The sequence below is a fragment of the Papaver somniferum genome, chromosome 1, assembly GCF_003573695.1.
Source record: "Papaver somniferum cultivar HN1 chromosome 1, ASM357369v1, whole genome shotgun sequence".
Classification (NCBI taxonomy): Eukaryota; Viridiplantae; Streptophyta; class Magnoliopsida; order Ranunculales; family Papaveraceae; genus Papaver; species Papaver somniferum.
This window is the reverse complement of record NC_039358.1, coordinates 157,180,766-157,200,682: the sequence shown is the minus strand read 5'-3', so window position 1 is coordinate 157,200,682 and position 19,917 is coordinate 157,180,766. Positions and strand designations below refer to the sequence as shown.

Genomic DNA, 19,917 nt, shown 5'->3' with positions numbered 1-19,917 from the left:
ATATTGATATCATCTTTGGTTGAGTTTGTGACAATTTTTAGTTTGTTTTCTATTTTAGTTTTAGAATTTAAGTCTATATTTTATCCTTCGCAAGTCTGAGAATCGAACCACTTTTACCACTATCTACAAATCACATCACCAAGTGACGAAAGTCATGTTATGTTTCAATCACTTTGAAAATTGCTCTGACGAAAAATGGTCTGTGAATAACGGCTATATAACGTTCTCTGAGAATGTTTCAATGATTGAAATGAGAGTTTAGATTACATAACCATTGGTGGATATAAGCATTGTTGTGGATTGTAGTGATCTACACTACAAATTAGCACAGAAAAAACTCAGAATCTCTAAGGATAGAGATTAGACTGGGGAGAACAGAAATTGGGAGAGAGAAAAGCAAATTTGATTAATTCTTTTTCATGTCTTTACACAGATACGAGTACAGACTATATCCCTTCCATCACAGGAATAACGCGCAGTGTTTGTGTGGTTGACACACTCTACTAACGGCTATCTAACACCGTCAGCACTATCTAACAGAACTACTGGGGTGCCCTTAACACACACAAGGGTTGCCCTAAACAAAAACATAAACATAAACAAAATGGAAGATTTATGACAAATCCCACTCCTTCAAATCATCCTTGTCCTCAAGGATGGAGGATATGGAAAATGAGTTGAGCTCTTGATGGAAGTCATAGCTGCGGCAGCTTCTTATCATCAATCATAAGAGTTGAGTCCTTTAAAAATTTCAGCTTCAAGGCCCACAAGAGACTGAGCTCAAACCTCAATCTTAAAATTTCAGTAAGCAAGCCAAACAGTAAGCATAACTGGTATAAGGACCATATGGTGTCTCTGTTTTTATCTAGACAGTTAGCATACCAGGTAATAAGGTGGATTGTTGCAATGAGAGTTGATGGAACCAGCGAGACCCAATGTGTGTTTCTGGTACTCCACACAACCAGGAGGAACAAAGCTAATCCCATCACCATGAATAAAACCACATCATAAGGCCAAGATTGTGCAGCCAACTAGTTGAGGAATGTAAGAGTTATTTCTACAGAGCTAAGCATGTTCTGCAAATACCTCGTTCCTTCGTACTGCTCAATATATTCCTTAATTATCACCTGACTGTATCCCCTCCTCACTTTTGAGTCGGATATGATGTTGACTCTAGATAAACCTTCAATCTTGAGCTTAATGAGAACTAATATATCCAGAATGTAATAAGTTGCAGGTCTGCTAGTTACTGTGTAAACTGAAGTTAGGTGACCATTCATTGCTGAGAGACGGTAGTTTGTATGGATCACAATTTGATCCAACAATATTACTTTTCCTCTGAAGTTGTGCATAATAACTCTGGTGATATGTCTTCTAAATGATTTAGGAGTTGAAACTGCAAAGAGTGTCGAGAATTCCTGTAAGCCACAGAATGCAACCTCCCTTAACTGACTAGTAATCCCTGGATCTGAAGAGGACAATATTACCTCTAACTGAATATCTAATGTGAATTCCTGTTCGTTCCATTCGGCTTCTCTGAACCTGTTTTGCATTCTCATTCTCCATTTGAACTCCTCGGGAAATAGCAACAAGAATGTATGGAGATGGACACATTTGAACCTGAGCTCGAAATCCAGAGAGCAATAATAACTTGTAGATATCCTCACACTCAAACAGTTCTTAAGCTGTAGACTCCTAAAACGGTCTTCATCATTAATATCTCCCAAAGCTTTAATAAGACAACATATTTGCGTTATTTTCAAAGTTACAATATCTTCCACACTCCATGAACCTGTAGACTCAACATTCTTGGCCTGCACTCCCACTCTCCTTACAAGGAACTCTGACAATCTCAAATTCTTCTCGAGTTTGTCTATGAACTCCCATCTCAACAGTATATAGTTGAGCTTAGCATAATAAATTGTTGTAACCTTCCACCTCAAGTAATCCACCAGTATTAGCACATTCAAAATTTGAATTCCCCTGAGTAAGACTTGGGTTCCCACTAACCTTGCAAGAAATCTGGTCCAGCTATAACTTTATGTTGCTTCATATACCCATCCCCACAAATAATTGTTACAAAGAAGTAAGTAGTGAGTGGAATGATAAATGGATACACCCGCCACATGGTTGAAACAAGAAATAAGATACTGGGCAAGGTCAGATGTGGCCGGACAACTCCAATTGGGATGCTTAACTGCCATTAAATCTCTATCTTCAGCATCTCTATCTACTGGGATCTTTTCGAAACATTCTGACGCACTAAGAACTCCAAGTGAATGAACATAACTAGCCAGAGAATGTGTGTAGGAAGGAAACACAACCCAAGACGCATACTGAATTGCCTGAGTACTCTTTTCTTGACTTGGAAAATTCACAAGAGAAAAAACATGGAACTCTACAGTATCGTTATCTTCATGAGTGGCAGGAAACAATAAGATGCAATACAAGTAAGATGTGAACTCAGATTCTTCATACATCCACTTTCTCTTGAACACAACACCATATACTCCATGAAAACCCCAGCTAGGGATACCAGGAATTTGATCGAAAAGTGGTGGAGCCCTTCCAAACTCCTTTTCCAATGGCACTTGAAGTGACGATACATCCCAGAGAGTAGCACGCTGCGAAGATTCATCAAACAACCTACTAGAACCACTTGTTGCACCATCTGGATTAAGCACAAGGAATGATAGCCAATAACTCGAGTGAAAGAAACTTGCACTTAAAAAAACCTCTACAAGCTGTCGATCAAAAATTTCTTGTGCCATGTCGTACTCATCCTGCCTTGGCATTTGGGGACTCAATTTAATGGTCCAGAGAAAAAAATATTGTAATGGCATTTCCTCAGGTAGCTTCTTAGCATCACTACTGCTACCATCTTCATAATAAGGAGACCTCTTTCTTGAGTCAAACAACTTCCCTCTATCAATTACTCTTCCAGCAAAAACCAGGACATCATAGGAACAGTTTTCATAACTTTCACACATAAGAACTGATCTGAATTCCATTATTCCAGTGTACTTAGGGAGAATATGAATTAAGACCAAAAATGAAGCATCAAATCCTTTCGATTGAGAACTCCACATTATGGTTTCACTCATACTTCCTCTATCAAGCAACACCATACCTACTGATACTATCACTTTGTGACACTTTCAAAAACAATTTCCAAGCAACACAACTGTCACAATTTTTAACAACTACAAACACAATTGAATTCATAAACCTTGAAACCAATGTGTACCCCTGTCGAAGAACAAGCTCATAATTGATTGCAGAATTACCCACAACACAACAAAGATACCTTCTAATAACTTCAAACTCTCTTCCCCGATCAAATATGACTCGAACAAAATCAAAATTAAGTAATACAATACATTCAGACTTAAATAGTAATATATGTAAGTTGGAAAGCACCTTGAATGACTTGAATAGGTAAGAATCAAATTGATTAAAGTTGTCAACAGTTACAAACTTCCAATCTTCACATTGTTGAAGCTCATCATTAAAGTTCAGATTTAACGCACTGAAATCATTTACCTCAGGGGTTCCATCTCTTTTACTTCGAAAATCCACCACCAAATTAGTATCAGGACTGAAAGTTTTACCTTCTTGATAGTCCAGAAATGTTGAATTCCCATTGCGTTTTTGAAATTCAGCTTCAGAACTAGCTTCATCACGGTTCGAGAATTGTGTTTTGGTAGATCTACAATTTCCTTCACTTGTTAGATTTGAATCTATAAATATTGAAGAATTGGGGGTGAAATCACTCACTGATTTGAAATCTTCCTCGAATTGGCATGTAGATTCAGATGAGGGTTTTGGTAAGACTTCATCCACTTTCACTTTGCTCAACCGATCTTCTACAATCTTCAATTCAGCAGATAAACTCTTAAAGTTGGCGATAAGTTGTGGTGAAGGATTGTTGTAAGTATCCTTCAATTCCCTAAGTAAGTATCCCTGAATTCTCATCAGAGAATCAACTTTCTTAGCTAACTCATCAAATTATTTTTGATTCTCCATTGTAACCAGGTCACTCAGGAAAGAGTGCTCTGATACCAATTGTAGTGATCTACACTACAAATTAGCACAGAAACAACTCAGAATCTCTAAGGATAGAGATTAGACTGGGGAGAACAGAAATTGGGAGAGAGAAAAGCAAATTTGATTAATTCTTCTTCATGTCTTTACACAGATACGAGTATAGAATATATCCCTTCCATCACAGGAATAACGTGCACAGTGTTTGTGTGGTTGACACACTCTACTAACAGCTATCTAACACCGTCAGCACTATCTAACAGAACTACTGGGGTGCCCTTAACACACACAAGGGTTTCCCTAAACAAAAACATAAACATAAACAAAATGGAAGGTTTATGACAAAATACATATATGTATAAGTCCTATTCCTTGAACCAAAGTTTGCTAAACTTTGTCGATCAAGAGAAGTTGGAAGTGGCGTGAGCCAAGTCCGCGAACTAAGTCTGCAAACTCAGTCCGCGAACTTGCAGAACTTCTCGACCCGAGATTTTCTGCTGGAGTTCGTGTACTCCTTCCATGAGCTTAATTCCGCGAACCCAGTCCACGAACTTGAGCAGGTTATATCTAAAGTCGGTTGTTCTTGAACTAATATTTAAATAAACTAAGGAATGTTTTTGCAAACCGTGGATATTAAGTTCATGAACCGATTCGAGTGAATCAACCCAATTTTGCTTCAATTGTGTCTTGTGTAGTTACATAGGATTTCCTTACAATTGAACAACTCTCTAACTAGTTCATTTGAGTCATTTGAACTAGTTATGGTGAAGAAGAATAAGGTTGACATGAGAGTAATCATATGGCTAACCATTTGGTTGACTTGTTGTACCAACAAATGTTAATGTTTGGATACGGTTCATAAACCCAAAATTGGACATTTCATTTGTGTGTGACAATCTAAGTTTTCGATCTAACGGTTGAGAAATATTAGCTTGAATCTAACCAGGTTTTCATCTAACGGTGAATATTGAATGCTTTGTTACTAAGCTAACATTGATTGCAAACCCTGATTTGAAAGTGTACATAAGGGAGAACTCTAGAAACTTGGAAACCTAATCCCAAAACATTCTGTGTGATACTAGTTGTGCTAAGCTAGAGTCGATTCTCCTTTAACCTTTGGTTTCTTCTTCTAAACCAGGTTAACGACTTAAAGACTTCATTGGGATTGTGAAGCCAGACCGATACTACTTTTCTTGTAGTTGTGTGATCTGATCTTGCATCTTCTATCGTACGAGTGAAATTGAAATAATTGGCTTGAGATTTTATATCTCCGATAGGCAAGATAGAAAAGTAATCACAAACAAACTTCGTCTCATCGTTTGTGATTCCGGAATATATTTTCTCGCTGCGTCGATTAAGATTATTGTGAGGTGATTGATAATACTACGCCGTTCTTCGGGAATATAAGTCTGGTATTATTGATTGGTTCCTTTTCACCTTGATTTATCAAAATACGGAACAAAACTCGTAGGTATATTCGTGGGAGACGGATTTATCTATTATCGTAGACTTTTCTGTGTGATACAGATTTATTTACTAAATTCTTCGACTTTGGGCCGTATCAACTCTTAGTTGTGGGTGAAATCAGCTAAGGGAATCAAGTGCGCAGTATCATGCTAGGATCAGAGACGTAGGAGCATAACTGTACCTTGTATCAGTGTGAGATTGATTGGGGTTCAACTACAGTCCAGACCAAAGTTAATTTGGAGTAGGATAATGTCTGTAGCGGCTTAATACAGTGTGTGTTCAATCTGGACTAGGTCCCGGGGTTTTTCTGCATTTGCGGTTTCCTCATTAACAAAATTCTGGTGTCTGTGTTATTTCTATTCCGCATTATATTTGTTTATATAATTGAAATATCACAGGTTGTGCGTTGTTCAATAAATTAGAATATCCGACCTTTTTGGATGTTGATTTAAATTGATTGACACTTGGATATTGGTCTTTGGTACCATCCAAGTTAAGTCTCTTTGATAAAGACTCGCAGATTTCTATTTGCTTGAGTAAAGATCAAATCGAGAGATTGAGATATAAACTCTTTGATATAATTTTAATCTAGATTGAGTCTGACTGTCTAGTTGATTCTCTAGAAAGTATATTGGAGTTTGTCCATACATATTGCTAAGCGAAATATTGGGTGTGGTTGTTAGATCCCCGCTTTTTCACATTCGATAAAAGAAACGTTTACATGATGGTTTTCAAGAAAGATAAGTACATCAAAAACAATGAAACAATTACAAGTAAGCTGCAACGCGCAAATAAATCGCGAAGAGAAAGAGTGATCTATAACAAGGACAACACCCAATTCTTGTACATAGAGACTGGAGAAGGAATGGTATTCGAAATTATAATTCGACCATTTTGATTTCTTTTCTTCTTTGAAAAGGGATGCTCCTATGAGAGAGGAGTAATTTGCCCCAAAAATCTTCATGTGTAGCGAATAACCCGGAAAATTTAGATTTACTTTTGATGAACACTTGGTCTTGGCCGCGTTAAATCGTTGATGTACTTGTATCTCGATAACGAATCACGAACAAATCTAAGGAAATAAACACTATGAAAGTGTAAATAGAATCGCCCTAATAGCGAAAAATAAAATCGCCCTAATAGCGAAGATAAAATTGCTCTAATAGCGAAGAAATTTATTATAATCGACGATTAACTACAAAAGCAAGAAATCTTTGCTCAGGTCCGGCTCCTAAAGGACCATATCTGAGCAAAGAAGGTAAAAGATGAAGAGGTGTTTTCTAAGGTTTTATGGAAACTATTACTGAAATGTTAATCAATAATCAATAACGTGAAGGTTAAAACGGGGAAGTTTTCAAATATTATTATGGAAAACACTTTGAGAAACATTATGCTATCATTGTAGAAGATAAAGTAGATTATGAAAGATTCATCAAGAATACAAAACACAGTTTAGATAACTTAGCCTAGATAAAGAGTGAATGAAATTTGTCTAGGAAGAAGATAAATCTACGGTTGTGGTTTGTTCAACTTAACAATTATAAATGTTTTATTAATTAGTGACTCATTAATTGCTTATAACGAATGATTAATTAATATTCTATTATAAATATCCCCTTAATTAATCTCATAATACATATTATTATTAATAATTAATTTTACTAAAAATTATAGTATTACTAAATGGTGGTAGTGGAAGAAGCAATAGGAGGTAGAAATAGTGGCGGGTGTTTTGTGAGTGGCGGAGGCGATAACATTACTGGTGGTGGAGGAAATAGTTACGCTGGCTGATTTTTATGGTCGTGGGCGTTGGTGAATAGTAGTGGACAATAATAGTTTTGTGACTTTACAAAACATGCAATATTGCATTGTGAAAGATGTAGTTGGTTGTTTTTAGCACGATTGGTAAGGACAAAAACTAAATATTTGATGATGGTACCAGATCATATAAGACAATATGATCATGATCGCTGCACCCAAGTGGTATCCCTATTATATATGATTCCCGATCGAATAAATCATGGTTTTTGATGTTAAAATAAAATTGATTACAATATAAAAGAGAATATGACAAAAAATAAATAATTGAGTACTTAAGTTTTTCAGTCTAAACTTTATGCATGATGTGCCCAACTGCGGGGATGGCAGCGTTGGCGGTGGGGGAAAGAAGTGGTATCAGGTGATTTTGTGAGGGTGGAGGGTGATGGTATAGTATTACTAAATGGTGGTAGTGGAAGAAGCAATGGGTGGTAGAAATGGTGACAGGTGTTTGTGAGTGGTGGAGGCTGTAACATTACTGGTGGTGGAAGAAATAGTTATCGTTACTGATTTTTATGGTGGTGGGCGTTGGTGAATAGTAGTGGACAATAATAATTTTGTGACTTTACAAAACATGCAGTATTGTATTGTGAAAGATGTAGTTGGTAGTTTTTAGCACGATTGGTAAGTGTTGATGGCGGACTTTTGACAAAGGCTAGAATCGTAAAATCACAATTTAAAATATTTCGAACACAGCTTCAGACACGTATGTGAAACTATTTTAGGATTCAACGAGCAATCTCTGACTGCGCGTACATCCTCTCAGAGATCACAGTTTTGCATATTTCTGACACGGCTTCAGACACATATGTGAAATTCACGAACAAATTCTGACCGAGCGTACACCCTCTCAGAGCCCTACATGAATATGTGATTCGTAAAGTCTCTTAACTGAGCTTTTCGACACTTCACATATTTTATGAACACTTCTACATATAATCGAAATGATTGGAAAACTCCTAGACATATTGCATTCTAGTATAGGGATTTAACGTCTTTAGGATGCCTCACTGTTTCCTGACTATGTAGAATGCATATGTATAGAATCTTAATGATTGGGAGGCTCTTAGACATATTGCATGCTAGTATAAAGCGTTAATGTCTTCAGGATGTCTCAATGTTTCATGACTATGCAGAATCAGTATTCAGAACGAGTATGATGTCGCTACCATGTCATACCTCGCCTCTCGAATTAACTCGCTCCTAGACATATTGCATGCTAGTATAGAGCAATTCATAGATTAATTCTAGCACAAAATTCATCAACTGAATTCCTAGAAAATATCTATTTTATCTCATTACTCCGTTTCATGGTTTATCCTCAGCTGGATTCCATGAAATAGTACTAGATATTCTCATTACTTCGTTTCATGGCTTATCCTCAGCTGGATTCCATGAATTAATAATATATATTCATCTCATTACTCCGTTTCGTGGCTTATCCTCAGCTGGATTCCATGAATTAGTAATAGATATTTAACCCATTTTATTACTCCGTTTCATGGCTTAATCTCAGCTGAATCCATGGATTAGTAATAGATATTCACTTTTCGGACATTTGGGCCACCACCAAGTAATTAAGCCCCGAGAAAATGGTGCGAGTGTACTTAACAATAATGCACGAACGAGCACCCAAACGCATAAACGAGCATTCAAAAATATGGACGAACGTGGAAACCTATGTGAAACATGGTAGAAAATAATAAAAAATAATAAAAGGAAGGCGTACAGGACCGGCCCCATTGGCCGGCTGGTCATGTCGCCGTGGCCGGTCCACGCCTCTCTCCTTTTATTTTTTTTATCTTATTTTGTTATTTTCCTCATCTCATGAAAACTCCCTCGTTTGAGCAAAACTCTTAGTTTCTCCGTATTTCTTCTCACAACGATAAAATAATAACATAAAATAGGGAAGAACGTCATGGGACCGGGACCAGCGGCTGGCCATGCCTTGGACGTGGCCGGTCACACTCTTTCCTAAATCCTTATTTTATTATTATTATTCCTTCCCTCGTTTCATGAAATTCTCTGTTTGAGCGAAAAACCTAATTTTTTCCATATTTCTCCAATGTTGCTCAAACTACCAAAAAGCCAAAAAGTCAAATGGCCACACGACCATCTGTGCTTCTCATGACAAATATTAAAATATCATTCTTTTAATATTATCAAAATATTGGTCGCACGAGCAAAGTTCTACTTGCTTATTCAAGCAAAATCAAGAGTTTCTGTCAAGATCAAACTCTTCTGAAAATCCAAAATATTGCTCGAACGCGCACCAAAAAATACCAAAATTCTCAGAATTGAGTCATGGGAAATATGGTGACACGGGATTGCTACCTTGACCGACCAACGACGGCCCTTTGGCTTGCAAAATCCGGTCCCACATCTTTTTATGATTTTGACCTAATTAATCTTTTATAGTTCATATTGGATTCAAACTCTTTCTAAACAATTTGGAATTTGATCAATCGACCATCAGTTAGTCCCAAGACCACCATGGAAGGTTTCATACCCCTTGGTCGGTCTCTCCTCTCTCCATAATTATGTTTTAACACATAATGCTCAAAAAAGCATTATTTTAATAATGATTAAACGATCATTTAATCATCCTTTGACCAACTGGTCTACAAAGGACTTTGGTGCATGCTCATTCGAGCACCTGGGTGCTACAAGGTCGGCCTATCATCCCCTGTAGCTCTTATTTATTTGGTAGATTTTCAATAAATCATCAATTGATCAACAATCGATCAAAATTAGGGTTTCAAACCAAATGCTCTGCAAACCATAATTCTGAGAAAATCCAAACACTAATAATTTTATGTTGATCCAGAAATAAACATCTTGATTAATTATATAATATTCGGTCCAGTTACCAGTATTTTTAATTAATATTTTACTAGGTCATGCTACCAATAATTCATGGATCGAGAAATATTGCTCACACGAGCAATATTTGTTCACACGAGCTATATTTGCTTAAACTAGCAATATTTATTTTGCTCATCTATTAACACTAAATTGCTTAAGTTAAAAAAATACACGATCAACTGGGTTCAAAATCCACTTCTGGCAATATTGATACAACTATGAATATTTAATTGCTCAACCGAGCAATATTCCTCATGTTGATTCAACTGTCAACATTCGAGAATTATACTGATCTTCATTGGTTGATCAACCAATATTTGGTTCGTCAGTCGACCATTATAATATTTCTTCGTCATTCGACAACTCATGACGCAGACAAATGATCAACAACATTTCCTATTAACAAGTCCATGATCGAGCAATCTCATTGGACGCTCATCGATTTAATTTATCGACACATCATTTGTTAGAGCATAGCTCGGTCAACCTCGCATGCGTTGCTATATCAAGCAAGTTTGTCAATGTTAGTGATCAAAACTATGAGTCTTGATTTCGAGTCTATTATAGCTAAGTCTTGGACTAGGATAGAAAAGTGTAGTTCAGCTCAAGGACTTCATGGCGATTCATCATAAAACGACGAAGATCTACTCAAGGAACCGTGGAACTTCATCAACAAAAAGGTATGTGGAGACTTGAACTTATCTATCACTCAAAAGTTTATCTATTCTATCTCCTACTTCTTATGAGACAAAAAGTCGTATGTTATATAGACTAGATCATACACATTTGACATTTCGAGCTGAGTATTCACTATTTATCTTTTTCTCGAAATCGTGTGTTGGTAAAGCGTTTCGCTTTGATCAAGTTTATCTTCACCTAGTGACGAATGTCATGAAAAGTTTCAATTACTTTGAGAATTGCTCTGACGTGAAACGGTCTGTAAATAACGGCTATATAACTTCCTCTGAGAATGTCTCAATGATTGGAATGAGAGTTTAGATTACATAACCATGTATTCCTTAATCCGAAGTTTTCGAACTTTGTTGATTGAGAGAAACCGGAGGAATTGGCTTTGCCAAGTCCGCGAACTGACGGAAGTTCTCTTGCCAAGAATTTCTGCTGGGATTTTCCAAAAACTCGTTTGCGTGTTTAGTCCGCGAACTCAGTCCGTAAACCTAGTCCGCGAACTGGAGGAAGTCTCTTTGCCGAAATTTTCTGCTGAGTTTGGAGAACTCTGCCGGTTGCATTAAGTACGCGAACTTGTTTGTGAGCTTAAGTGGTCATGATCTAAAGATGTGCTCTGAACATGAAACTTAAATTACTAAGGAATGCTTTATGAAAACCGTGGATATAAAGTTCATGAGCCTATTCATCGAATCGAATCATCTTTGTTTCAATTCTGTCTTGTGTAGTTACATAAGATCTCATAGCAATTGAACAACTCTCTTAATTAGTTCATTTGAGTCAATTGAACTAGTTATGGTGAAGAAGAACTAGGTTAATATGAATTGCTCATATGGTTAACCTTTTGGGTTACTATGTAGAACCAACATACACGTACACGTTTGGGCATGGTTTTCACAAACCCAGTAAACGTTTACCCAAGTGTGTGTGACAAGCTAAGTTTTCGATCTAACGGTTGAGAAATATTAGCTTGAATCTAAATCAGGTTTTCATCTAACGGTGAATATGGATTGCTTTGTAACTAAGGAAAAACTCTGAATTGAAGGCTATATAAAGGAGACATCTAGCATTGTGCAAAACTAATCCCCACACGTCTGTGTGATACTAGTGCGCTCGCTAGAGTCGATTCTCCTTTAACCTTTGGTTTTCTTCTCTAAAACCAGGTTAACGACTTAAAGACTTCATTGGGATTGTGAAGCCAGACCGATACTACTTTTATCCTAGTTGTGTGATCTGATCTTACATCTTCTATCGTACGAGTACAATCTTTGATTGGCTTGAGATCGTGAGAGTTCAACGATAGGCAAGATAAAGAAGTCACAAACATCTTCGTCTCACTGTTTGTGATTCCTCGACAAACCGCTTGTGTAATCAAGAAGGATTGTTGAGAGGTGATTGATTAATCTAGGTTGTTCTTCGGGAATATAAGACCGGATTATCAATTGGTTCCTGTTCACCTTGATTTTATATCTTAAGACGGAACAAAACCTAGAGTTTTTCTGTGGGAGACAGATTTATCCTTTGATAGACTTTTCTGTGTGAGACAGATTTGTTTATTATCAAGTCTGCGATTTTGGGTTGCAGCAACTTTAGTTGTGAGTGAGATCAGCTAAGGGAATCAAGTGCGCAGAATCCTACTGGGATTAGAGGCGTAGGAGTACAATTGTACCTTGAATTAGTGGGAGACTGATTGGGGTTCAAATATAGTCCAATCTGAAGTTAGCTTGGAGTAGGCTAGTGTCTGTAGCAACTTAATACAATGTGTATTCAATCTGGACTAGGTCCCGGGGTTTTTCTGCATTTGCGGTTTCCTTGTTAACAAAATTTCTGGTGTTTGTGTTATTTTTTTTCCACATTATATTTTAATAATTGAAATAATACAGGTTGTGCGTTAAAGATCATCAATTGGAAATCCAACCTTTGGTTGTTGATTGATATTGATTGATCCTTGGATATTGGTCTTTGGTACCGTCCAAGTTATTCCTTGTGTTTGATTAAAGACTCGTTATTGTTTTGGCTTGAGTAAATCAAAACAAGTGAGAGATATTGACTCCTTGAGATACTTTAATCTAGATTGAGTCTGACTGTCTAGTTGATTCTCTAGCAAAGTATTTCAGAGTTTTTCCATACAGATTGTTAATCGAATTATTGGGTGGTGTTGTTAGACCCCCGCTTTTTGAATTGGTATCAGAGCAGGCAAACACGTTTAAGACCTAACAAGTCCGTGTTTGTAGTGATCTGACTCTATGGACGAAAGTGCTATCTCTGTAAACGTACCACCAGTCTTCGATGGCTCAAACTATCTACGGTGGAAAGTTTTTATGCGCACATTTCTTCAGTCGCGTGACTTCCAATCATGGATCTATGTTGTGAATGACTATGAAACTCCCGTTGTTATGGAAAGAGATGCATTTGTACCTAAAGAATTTCTTATGTATAATGTTGCCGAGTTAATTGCTGCAAGGCAAAACTTCGACGGGCTAAACGCCATCCTGCATGCTATTACCCCAAATTTTCGACATCATGTGGCCTTGTGCACGACATCTAAAGAAGATTGGGATACTTTGGAAAGCGTATTTGAAGGTAACCCCAGTGAAAAGGAAGCTAGGCTTCAAAACCTTAATTCCGAATGGGAAGACCTTTATATGGCAAAAGAAGAATCGTTTGAAAATCTTTTATCACAAACTGTCTGAAATTGTTAATGCATCATGTGCATTGTGTAAGACCATTCCTGAAAAAGAAATTGTGATGAAAATCCTCCGATCGCTGCCATCCAGATACGAGTCCAAAAAACATGCCATCGTTGAGGGAAATAACCTTAATACTCTTATGCGAAACACACTTGTCGGAAAACTTAGAATTTTCGATCACGAATACATGTCAAGAGGTGACCATCTATTGTATAGCAATCACGTCACTTCTCCTGATTGTAAGACCCGTCTTCCTAAATTGACGAACAAGAAAAGTGAGAATTGCTTTATTTCTACGTTGTCTCTGTTTATACAGAAACTTAAGAAAATACTCAGACGTAGTAAAAGAAAGTCTCAAAAAGAAACTCCGTTAGTCAATGTAAAGGATAAGAATATCGAGAAAAGCCGTACAAATGAAACTGGTCTCACGTGCTATAAAAGTGTTCAGGTCACTTCGAAAGATCCAGAAACGGAGGTAAGAGATATAACTAAAGCATGGATGAATACTCTTGATTATTGTCATGAGAAAATCTGTGATTGATCTCACAGTATTTTTGCTGAAAATCATTCTCATAATTCCTTCATGACATGTTCATCTGTGTCTCATGAGTGGGGTCAGCAAACCTCTCCTGATTTTGTGTTGAACTCCAGAAGGTTCTCGGAGAAGGCTCTACCAAATCTCTCTGTTCATTTGAGTTCATCTCAGGATCATCTTAGCACGATAAATCAAAAACAGTCCCGCCCGACTAACCATTATATGCATAAAAAGAAAAGGAAGTCTACCTTTCATCAAAAGGTGTTTTCAAAAATGGTGCAGGATTTGCAAAGATCTGCAGTCAAGTTTTTTTTAAAGCTGTGATTACAATGGATAGGAAAGTTCTTCATAACTCTCATTTTCAAATAGATAAGAAGAAACCTAGTGGAATGAGTGGCTTCTCTCTTTGTAGAGATTATCCCAGTCCAATCTTGGATAGGAGGCCTTATGCTCAGTAATCTTGTTGAAAAATGATTCTTGTATTTTCTTCCTCTTATACAAGAATCATGATATACAAGAGGATTGTAACATAATCTTGTTATTTTCTGTTTGTGCTTTTACCAGGTCTTGTTCGTGAACGGCTTCAGCTTTTTGGATAACTAACTTCTGTTAGGGTTTGGTAAAAAGGGTGTTTCTGGGAATTCGACACATGTATTCCTTTTAAAATCTCTACCTCTTCAGCACTCTCATTTCATCTTCTCTATCATGTCCTCCTCTAGTCTTTCAAGTAAAGAAAGTGATGTATGGACAATTCTTTTTCCTTCAAAAAGGATTCGTTTCGATTCTTCTGACAATGAGACATACTACGAAAAACATGTCTCTTCTTCTGATGAGAACCCTACTGTCTCTCAGTTTGATAAGCTCTCTTTAACCATGAATCTCGTCTTGGAACAAGTTCGTGCTCTGAAAAATGAACTTGAAGTTTCTTCCAAAAGACTTGAGGAGAAAATGGATAGTTTTGAATCCAGGATTGACCTAATCAAAGATGAGCTTGAAGAATATAAAGAATACGAGAAGATTATTCAAGGTGAGTGAAATGATTGTTAAGAGGTATAGATACCTAGTAAGTCTTCTTTTTGGATTAGTTGGAAGAATAACTAGCGTTTTGAATAGCAACGATTGTGACTACACATAGCTATTTTTGTTTTCATCTTCTTATGTTTATTTTTTAGGTTTATTGGTTTTAAATTCTAAAAATATTTGGAGGATGATATTATTGCAGTATTAATCTGTTTTGAAGTATTGCAATATTTTTATGGGATATGTATTGTCTGCGTCCGTGAACTTGAAGGTCCCATATTGTGTCAAAAGTAAAGTCGTTCATAAATTGATATTCATATTGATGAAAGGACGAATGGACTTTTGACAATTACAAAGTTATGCTATGCAGCCATTTATTTGATGGAAAATAGGATGAAATCTTTTGTTTGACAAGGATAAAAGTCTATTATGTCGTTATGCAAATAGTGATGGAAAATAGAATAGATCCTTGTATGTTATCCATGGTATTGATCTTCATTGATCCATTATGTTATGTTTTACCGTGAAGGCTCCATTCTGTATCTTATGTTGAGCACCTTACAACTACGTCGATTAATATTGGCCTTGTTGGTTGTTCCATGAGATGTTGTATGTTGAGCATTCTTGAACTAAATTAATCATCTTGATTGGTTATTTAGTTATTTGCTCCGAAAGTCTTCTTTTTTCGAGCAAAATCTTTTGACAATTAAATTGATTGCTTCGGTGATTAGTTTGGTTGTGTATTCCAATTAGATTAATTATAGGTTCTCTTGTAATTAATCTAGTTGAGTTTTTCATATATTCCAGAAGTTCTTGTGTTGAGTATATGAACGGCTATACTAATCATGTTCTATTGGTTGATTTAGTCGTATATTCCGTAAGGTTTTCCTTATGTTGAGTATTTGAACGATTAAGGTAGTCATCTCCGTGTGGTTATCTTAGTCGTAGCTCGGTGAGTTTTCTTATGTTGAGCACAATCAATTAAATTGATCACTTATGTGGTTTGATTTAGTTGCGTATTCCGATTAAATTAATCATGGGTTTACTTGTGATTAATTTGGTTGAGTTTTGGATATAAAAAATCATTTCCATGATTTTTGGTGTCCAATTAAAAAAATCATTCTTTTCTTTCGAAATTAAGGCCGCTCTTGTTGTTCTTTCGGGAATGAAATCAAATGGGGGAGAGTTCTTTTGAACTTGTGTTTAATGGTAATATCTTGCAGGGTGTGCGGCTGTGAAATTTTATAGGGGTTATCTTGTATCTTAAAACTCCTAGATGAATGCATTTATCTTCGGCTTTATTATTGCATCTAAATTAAGTTGGTATGTATTTTTTCTTTTAGTATATGAAATGTCTCTTGTGGAAATTTCATTATGATCCCGTTCTTTTACCTTTGCCAATTTTATTGACAAAAAGGGGGAGAAATAATGTAGTTCACACTACAAATACATATGGTTTTCGGATCATTGTGTAAGGGGGAGTGGTTTCCATGATCGAGATGGAGTATTGACTAGGAGGAGTGATACATATCACCATAATATTGTTGTTAAAGTCGTGATGCAATTGGACTTTGATGTTACATAATGATACCATGACACTGTATAATAATGATCGAGAATCTCGATTTCTCTCATTGTTATAGCTACGGATCTTCAACAACGGTGGTGTTAAACTTACAACCTTTGGGATCATTGGAGTACTTGGAAGGACGAAGATTTCAAGGAACGTTGAAGATTAGACTATGGAATAGGAGCCACTAAAGTTTATCTTTTTTGTATTCCATATGTATTAATAGTTTTGTCACTAAAATTGACAAAGGGGAGATTGTTAGAGCATAGCTCGGTCAACCTTGCATGCGTTTCTATATCAAGCATGTTTGTCAATATTAGTGATCAAAACTATGAGTCTTGATTTCTAGTCTATTATAGCTAAGTCTCGGCCTAGGACGGAAAAGTGTAGTTGAGCTCAAGGACTTCATGGCGATTCATCATACAACGACGAAGATCTACTCAAGGAACCGTGGAACTTCATCATCAAAAAGGTATGTGGAGACTTGAAATTATCTATCACTCAAAAGTCTATCTATTTTATCTCCTACTTCTTATGAGACAAAAAGTCGTATGCTATATAGACTGGATCATACACATTTGACATTTCGAGTTGAGTATTCACTACTTATCTTTTTATCGAAATCGTGTGTTGGTAAAGCGTTTCGATTTGATCAAGTTTATCTTCACCTAGTGACGAATGTCATGAAAAGTTTCAGTTACTTTGAGAATTGCTCTGACGTGAAACGGTCTGTGAATAACGTATATATAACGTCCTCTGAGAATGTCTCAATGATTGGAATGAGAGTTTTGATTACATAACCATTCCTTAATCCGAAGTTTTCGAACTTTGTTGTTTGAGAGAAACCGGAGGAATTGGCTTTGCCAAGTCCGCGAACTGACGGAAGTTCTCTTGCCGACAATTTCTGCTGAGATTTTCCAAAAACTCGTTTGCGTGTTTAGTCCGCGAACTCAGCCCGCGAACCTAGTCCGCGAATTGGCGGAAGTCTCTTTACCGAGATTTTCTGCTGAGTTTGGAAAACTTTGTCGGTATCCTTAAGTCCGCGAACTTGTTTGTGAGCTTAAGTGGTTATGATCTAAAGATGTGCTCTGAACATGAAACTTAAATTACTAAGGAATGCTTTATGCAAACCGTGGCTATAAAGTTCATGAGCCTATTCATCGAATCGAATCATCTTTGTTTCGATTCTGTCTTGCGTAGTAACATAAGATCTCATAGCAATTGAACAACTCTCTAACTAGTTCATTTGAGTCAATTGAACTAGTTTTGGTGAAGAAGAACTAGGTTAATATGAATTGCTCATATGGTTAACCTTTTGGGTTACTATGTTGAACCAACATACACGTAAACGTTTGGGCATGGTTTTCACAAACCTAGTAAACGTCTACCCAAGTGTGTGTGACAAGCTAAGTTTTCGATCTAACGGTTGAGAAATATTAGGTTGAATCTAAATCAGGTTTTCATCTAACGGTGAATATGGATTGCTTTGTAACTAAGGCAAAACCCTGATTTGAAGGCTATATAAAGGAGACATCTAGCATTGTGCAAAACTAATCCCCACACGTCTGTGTGATACTAGTGCGCTCGCTAGAGTCGATTCTCCTTTAACCTTTGGTTTTCTTCTCTAAAACCAGGTTAACGACTTAAAGACTTCATTGGGATTGTGAAGCCAGACCGATACTAGTTTTATCGTAGTTGTGTGATCCGATCTTGCATCTTCTATCGTACGAGTACAATCTTTGATTGGCTTGAGATCGTGAGAGTTCTCCGATAGGCAAGATAAAGAAGTCACAAACATCTTCGTCTCACTGTTTGTGATTCCTCGACAAACCGCTTGTGTAGTCAAGTAGGATTGTTGAGAGGTGATTTATTAATCTAGGATGTTGTTCGGGAATATAAGACCGGATTATCAATTGGTTCCTGTTCACCTTGATTTTATATCTTAAGACGGAAGAAAACCTAGAGTTTTTCTGTGGGAGACAGATTTATCCTTTGATAGACTTTTCCGTGTGAGACAGATTTGTTTATTATCAAGTCTGCGATTTTGGGTTGCAGCAACTCTTAGTTGTGAGTGAGATCATCTAAGGGAGTCAAGTGCGCAGTATCTTGCTGGGATCAAAGGCATAGGAGTACAACTGTACCTTGAATTAGTGGGAGACTGATTGGATTCAACTATAGTCCAGTCCGAAATTAGCTTGGAGTAGGCTAGTGTATGTAGCGGCTTAATACAGTGTGCATTCAATCTGGACTAGGTCCCGGGGTTTTTCTGCATTTGCGATTTCCTCGTTAACAAAACTTTTGGTGTCTGTGTTGTTTCTTTTCCGCATTATATTTTATATAATTGAAATAATACAGGTTGTGCGTTAAAGATCATCAATTCGAAATTCAACCTTTGGTTGTTGATTGATATTGATTGATCCTTGGATATTGGTCTTTGGTACCGTCCAAGTTATTCCTTGTGTTTGATTAAAGACTCGCTATTTTTTTAGCTTGAGTAAATCAAAACAAGTGAGAGATATTGACTCCTTGAGATACTTTAATCTAGATTGAGTCTGACTCTCTAGTTGATTCTCTAGCAAAGTATTTCGGAGTTTGTCCATACAGATTGATAATCAAATTATTGGGTGTTGTTGTTAGACCCCCGTTTTTTCATCATTATTACCTCAAATGGTAAAATGATATATCACAATTCATCAAGACTCAACGTATTTCCATTATTCTGTCCCAGCAGATACCTTATGCTCAATCCATGAGTCTCAAAGCATACCACATTCGTTCATTATGCTCGAATCATCAAGGCTATGACTCATGGTTTAGTGAAGTCAACAACTGACTAATTAATACATGTATGCCTTGCAGACTCCACATTCGTGAGATATCAATCACGTCATATGGGGGATATTCACTAGGGTTTTGGTTTGGCGTCCTACGACACGTGTGTGTACACCCAATATGAGAAATGTGAGTAAGTCGTGCAAGCAGTTGAGGGAGTTAGCAAAGTAACAGATGGACAATCAACCAAGTCTCTGCACGACGTGGAACTGGTTTAACCACGATTTCCAACTCTTCACTCCAGCAACCGTCACACTTACTGAGATCAATGTGTCTACTATTCTTGTATTATAAATAAGTTCCTGGATCCACGATTGAACAACGACAATTTCGATCCACAAGAAATTATCACTCAATCGATCAGAACTTATTTCAAAACTCAGTCGAACTTA

The 19,917-nt window shown here is 36.8% G+C and overlaps 1 protein-coding gene across 1 annotated transcript; it reads right to left on the bottom strand.

The window, feature by feature from the left end:
- Positions 1 to 381: 381 nt before the first annotated feature.
- Positions 382 to 4,166, bottom strand: LOC113305343. Its single transcript, XM_026554400.1, has 2 exons — positions 3,778 to 4,166; positions 382 to 3,709 (listed from the first exon to the last, which is right to left on the bottom strand). Exon 2 carries the CDS (start codon positions 3,126 to 3,128, stop codon positions 2,040 to 2,042), a length of 1,089 nt encoding a protein of 362 aa, XP_026410185.1. The 5' UTR covers positions 3,129 to 3,709; positions 3,778 to 4,166; the 3' UTR covers positions 382 to 2,039.
- Between the last annotated feature and the right edge of the window lie 15,751 nt (positions 4,167 to 19,917).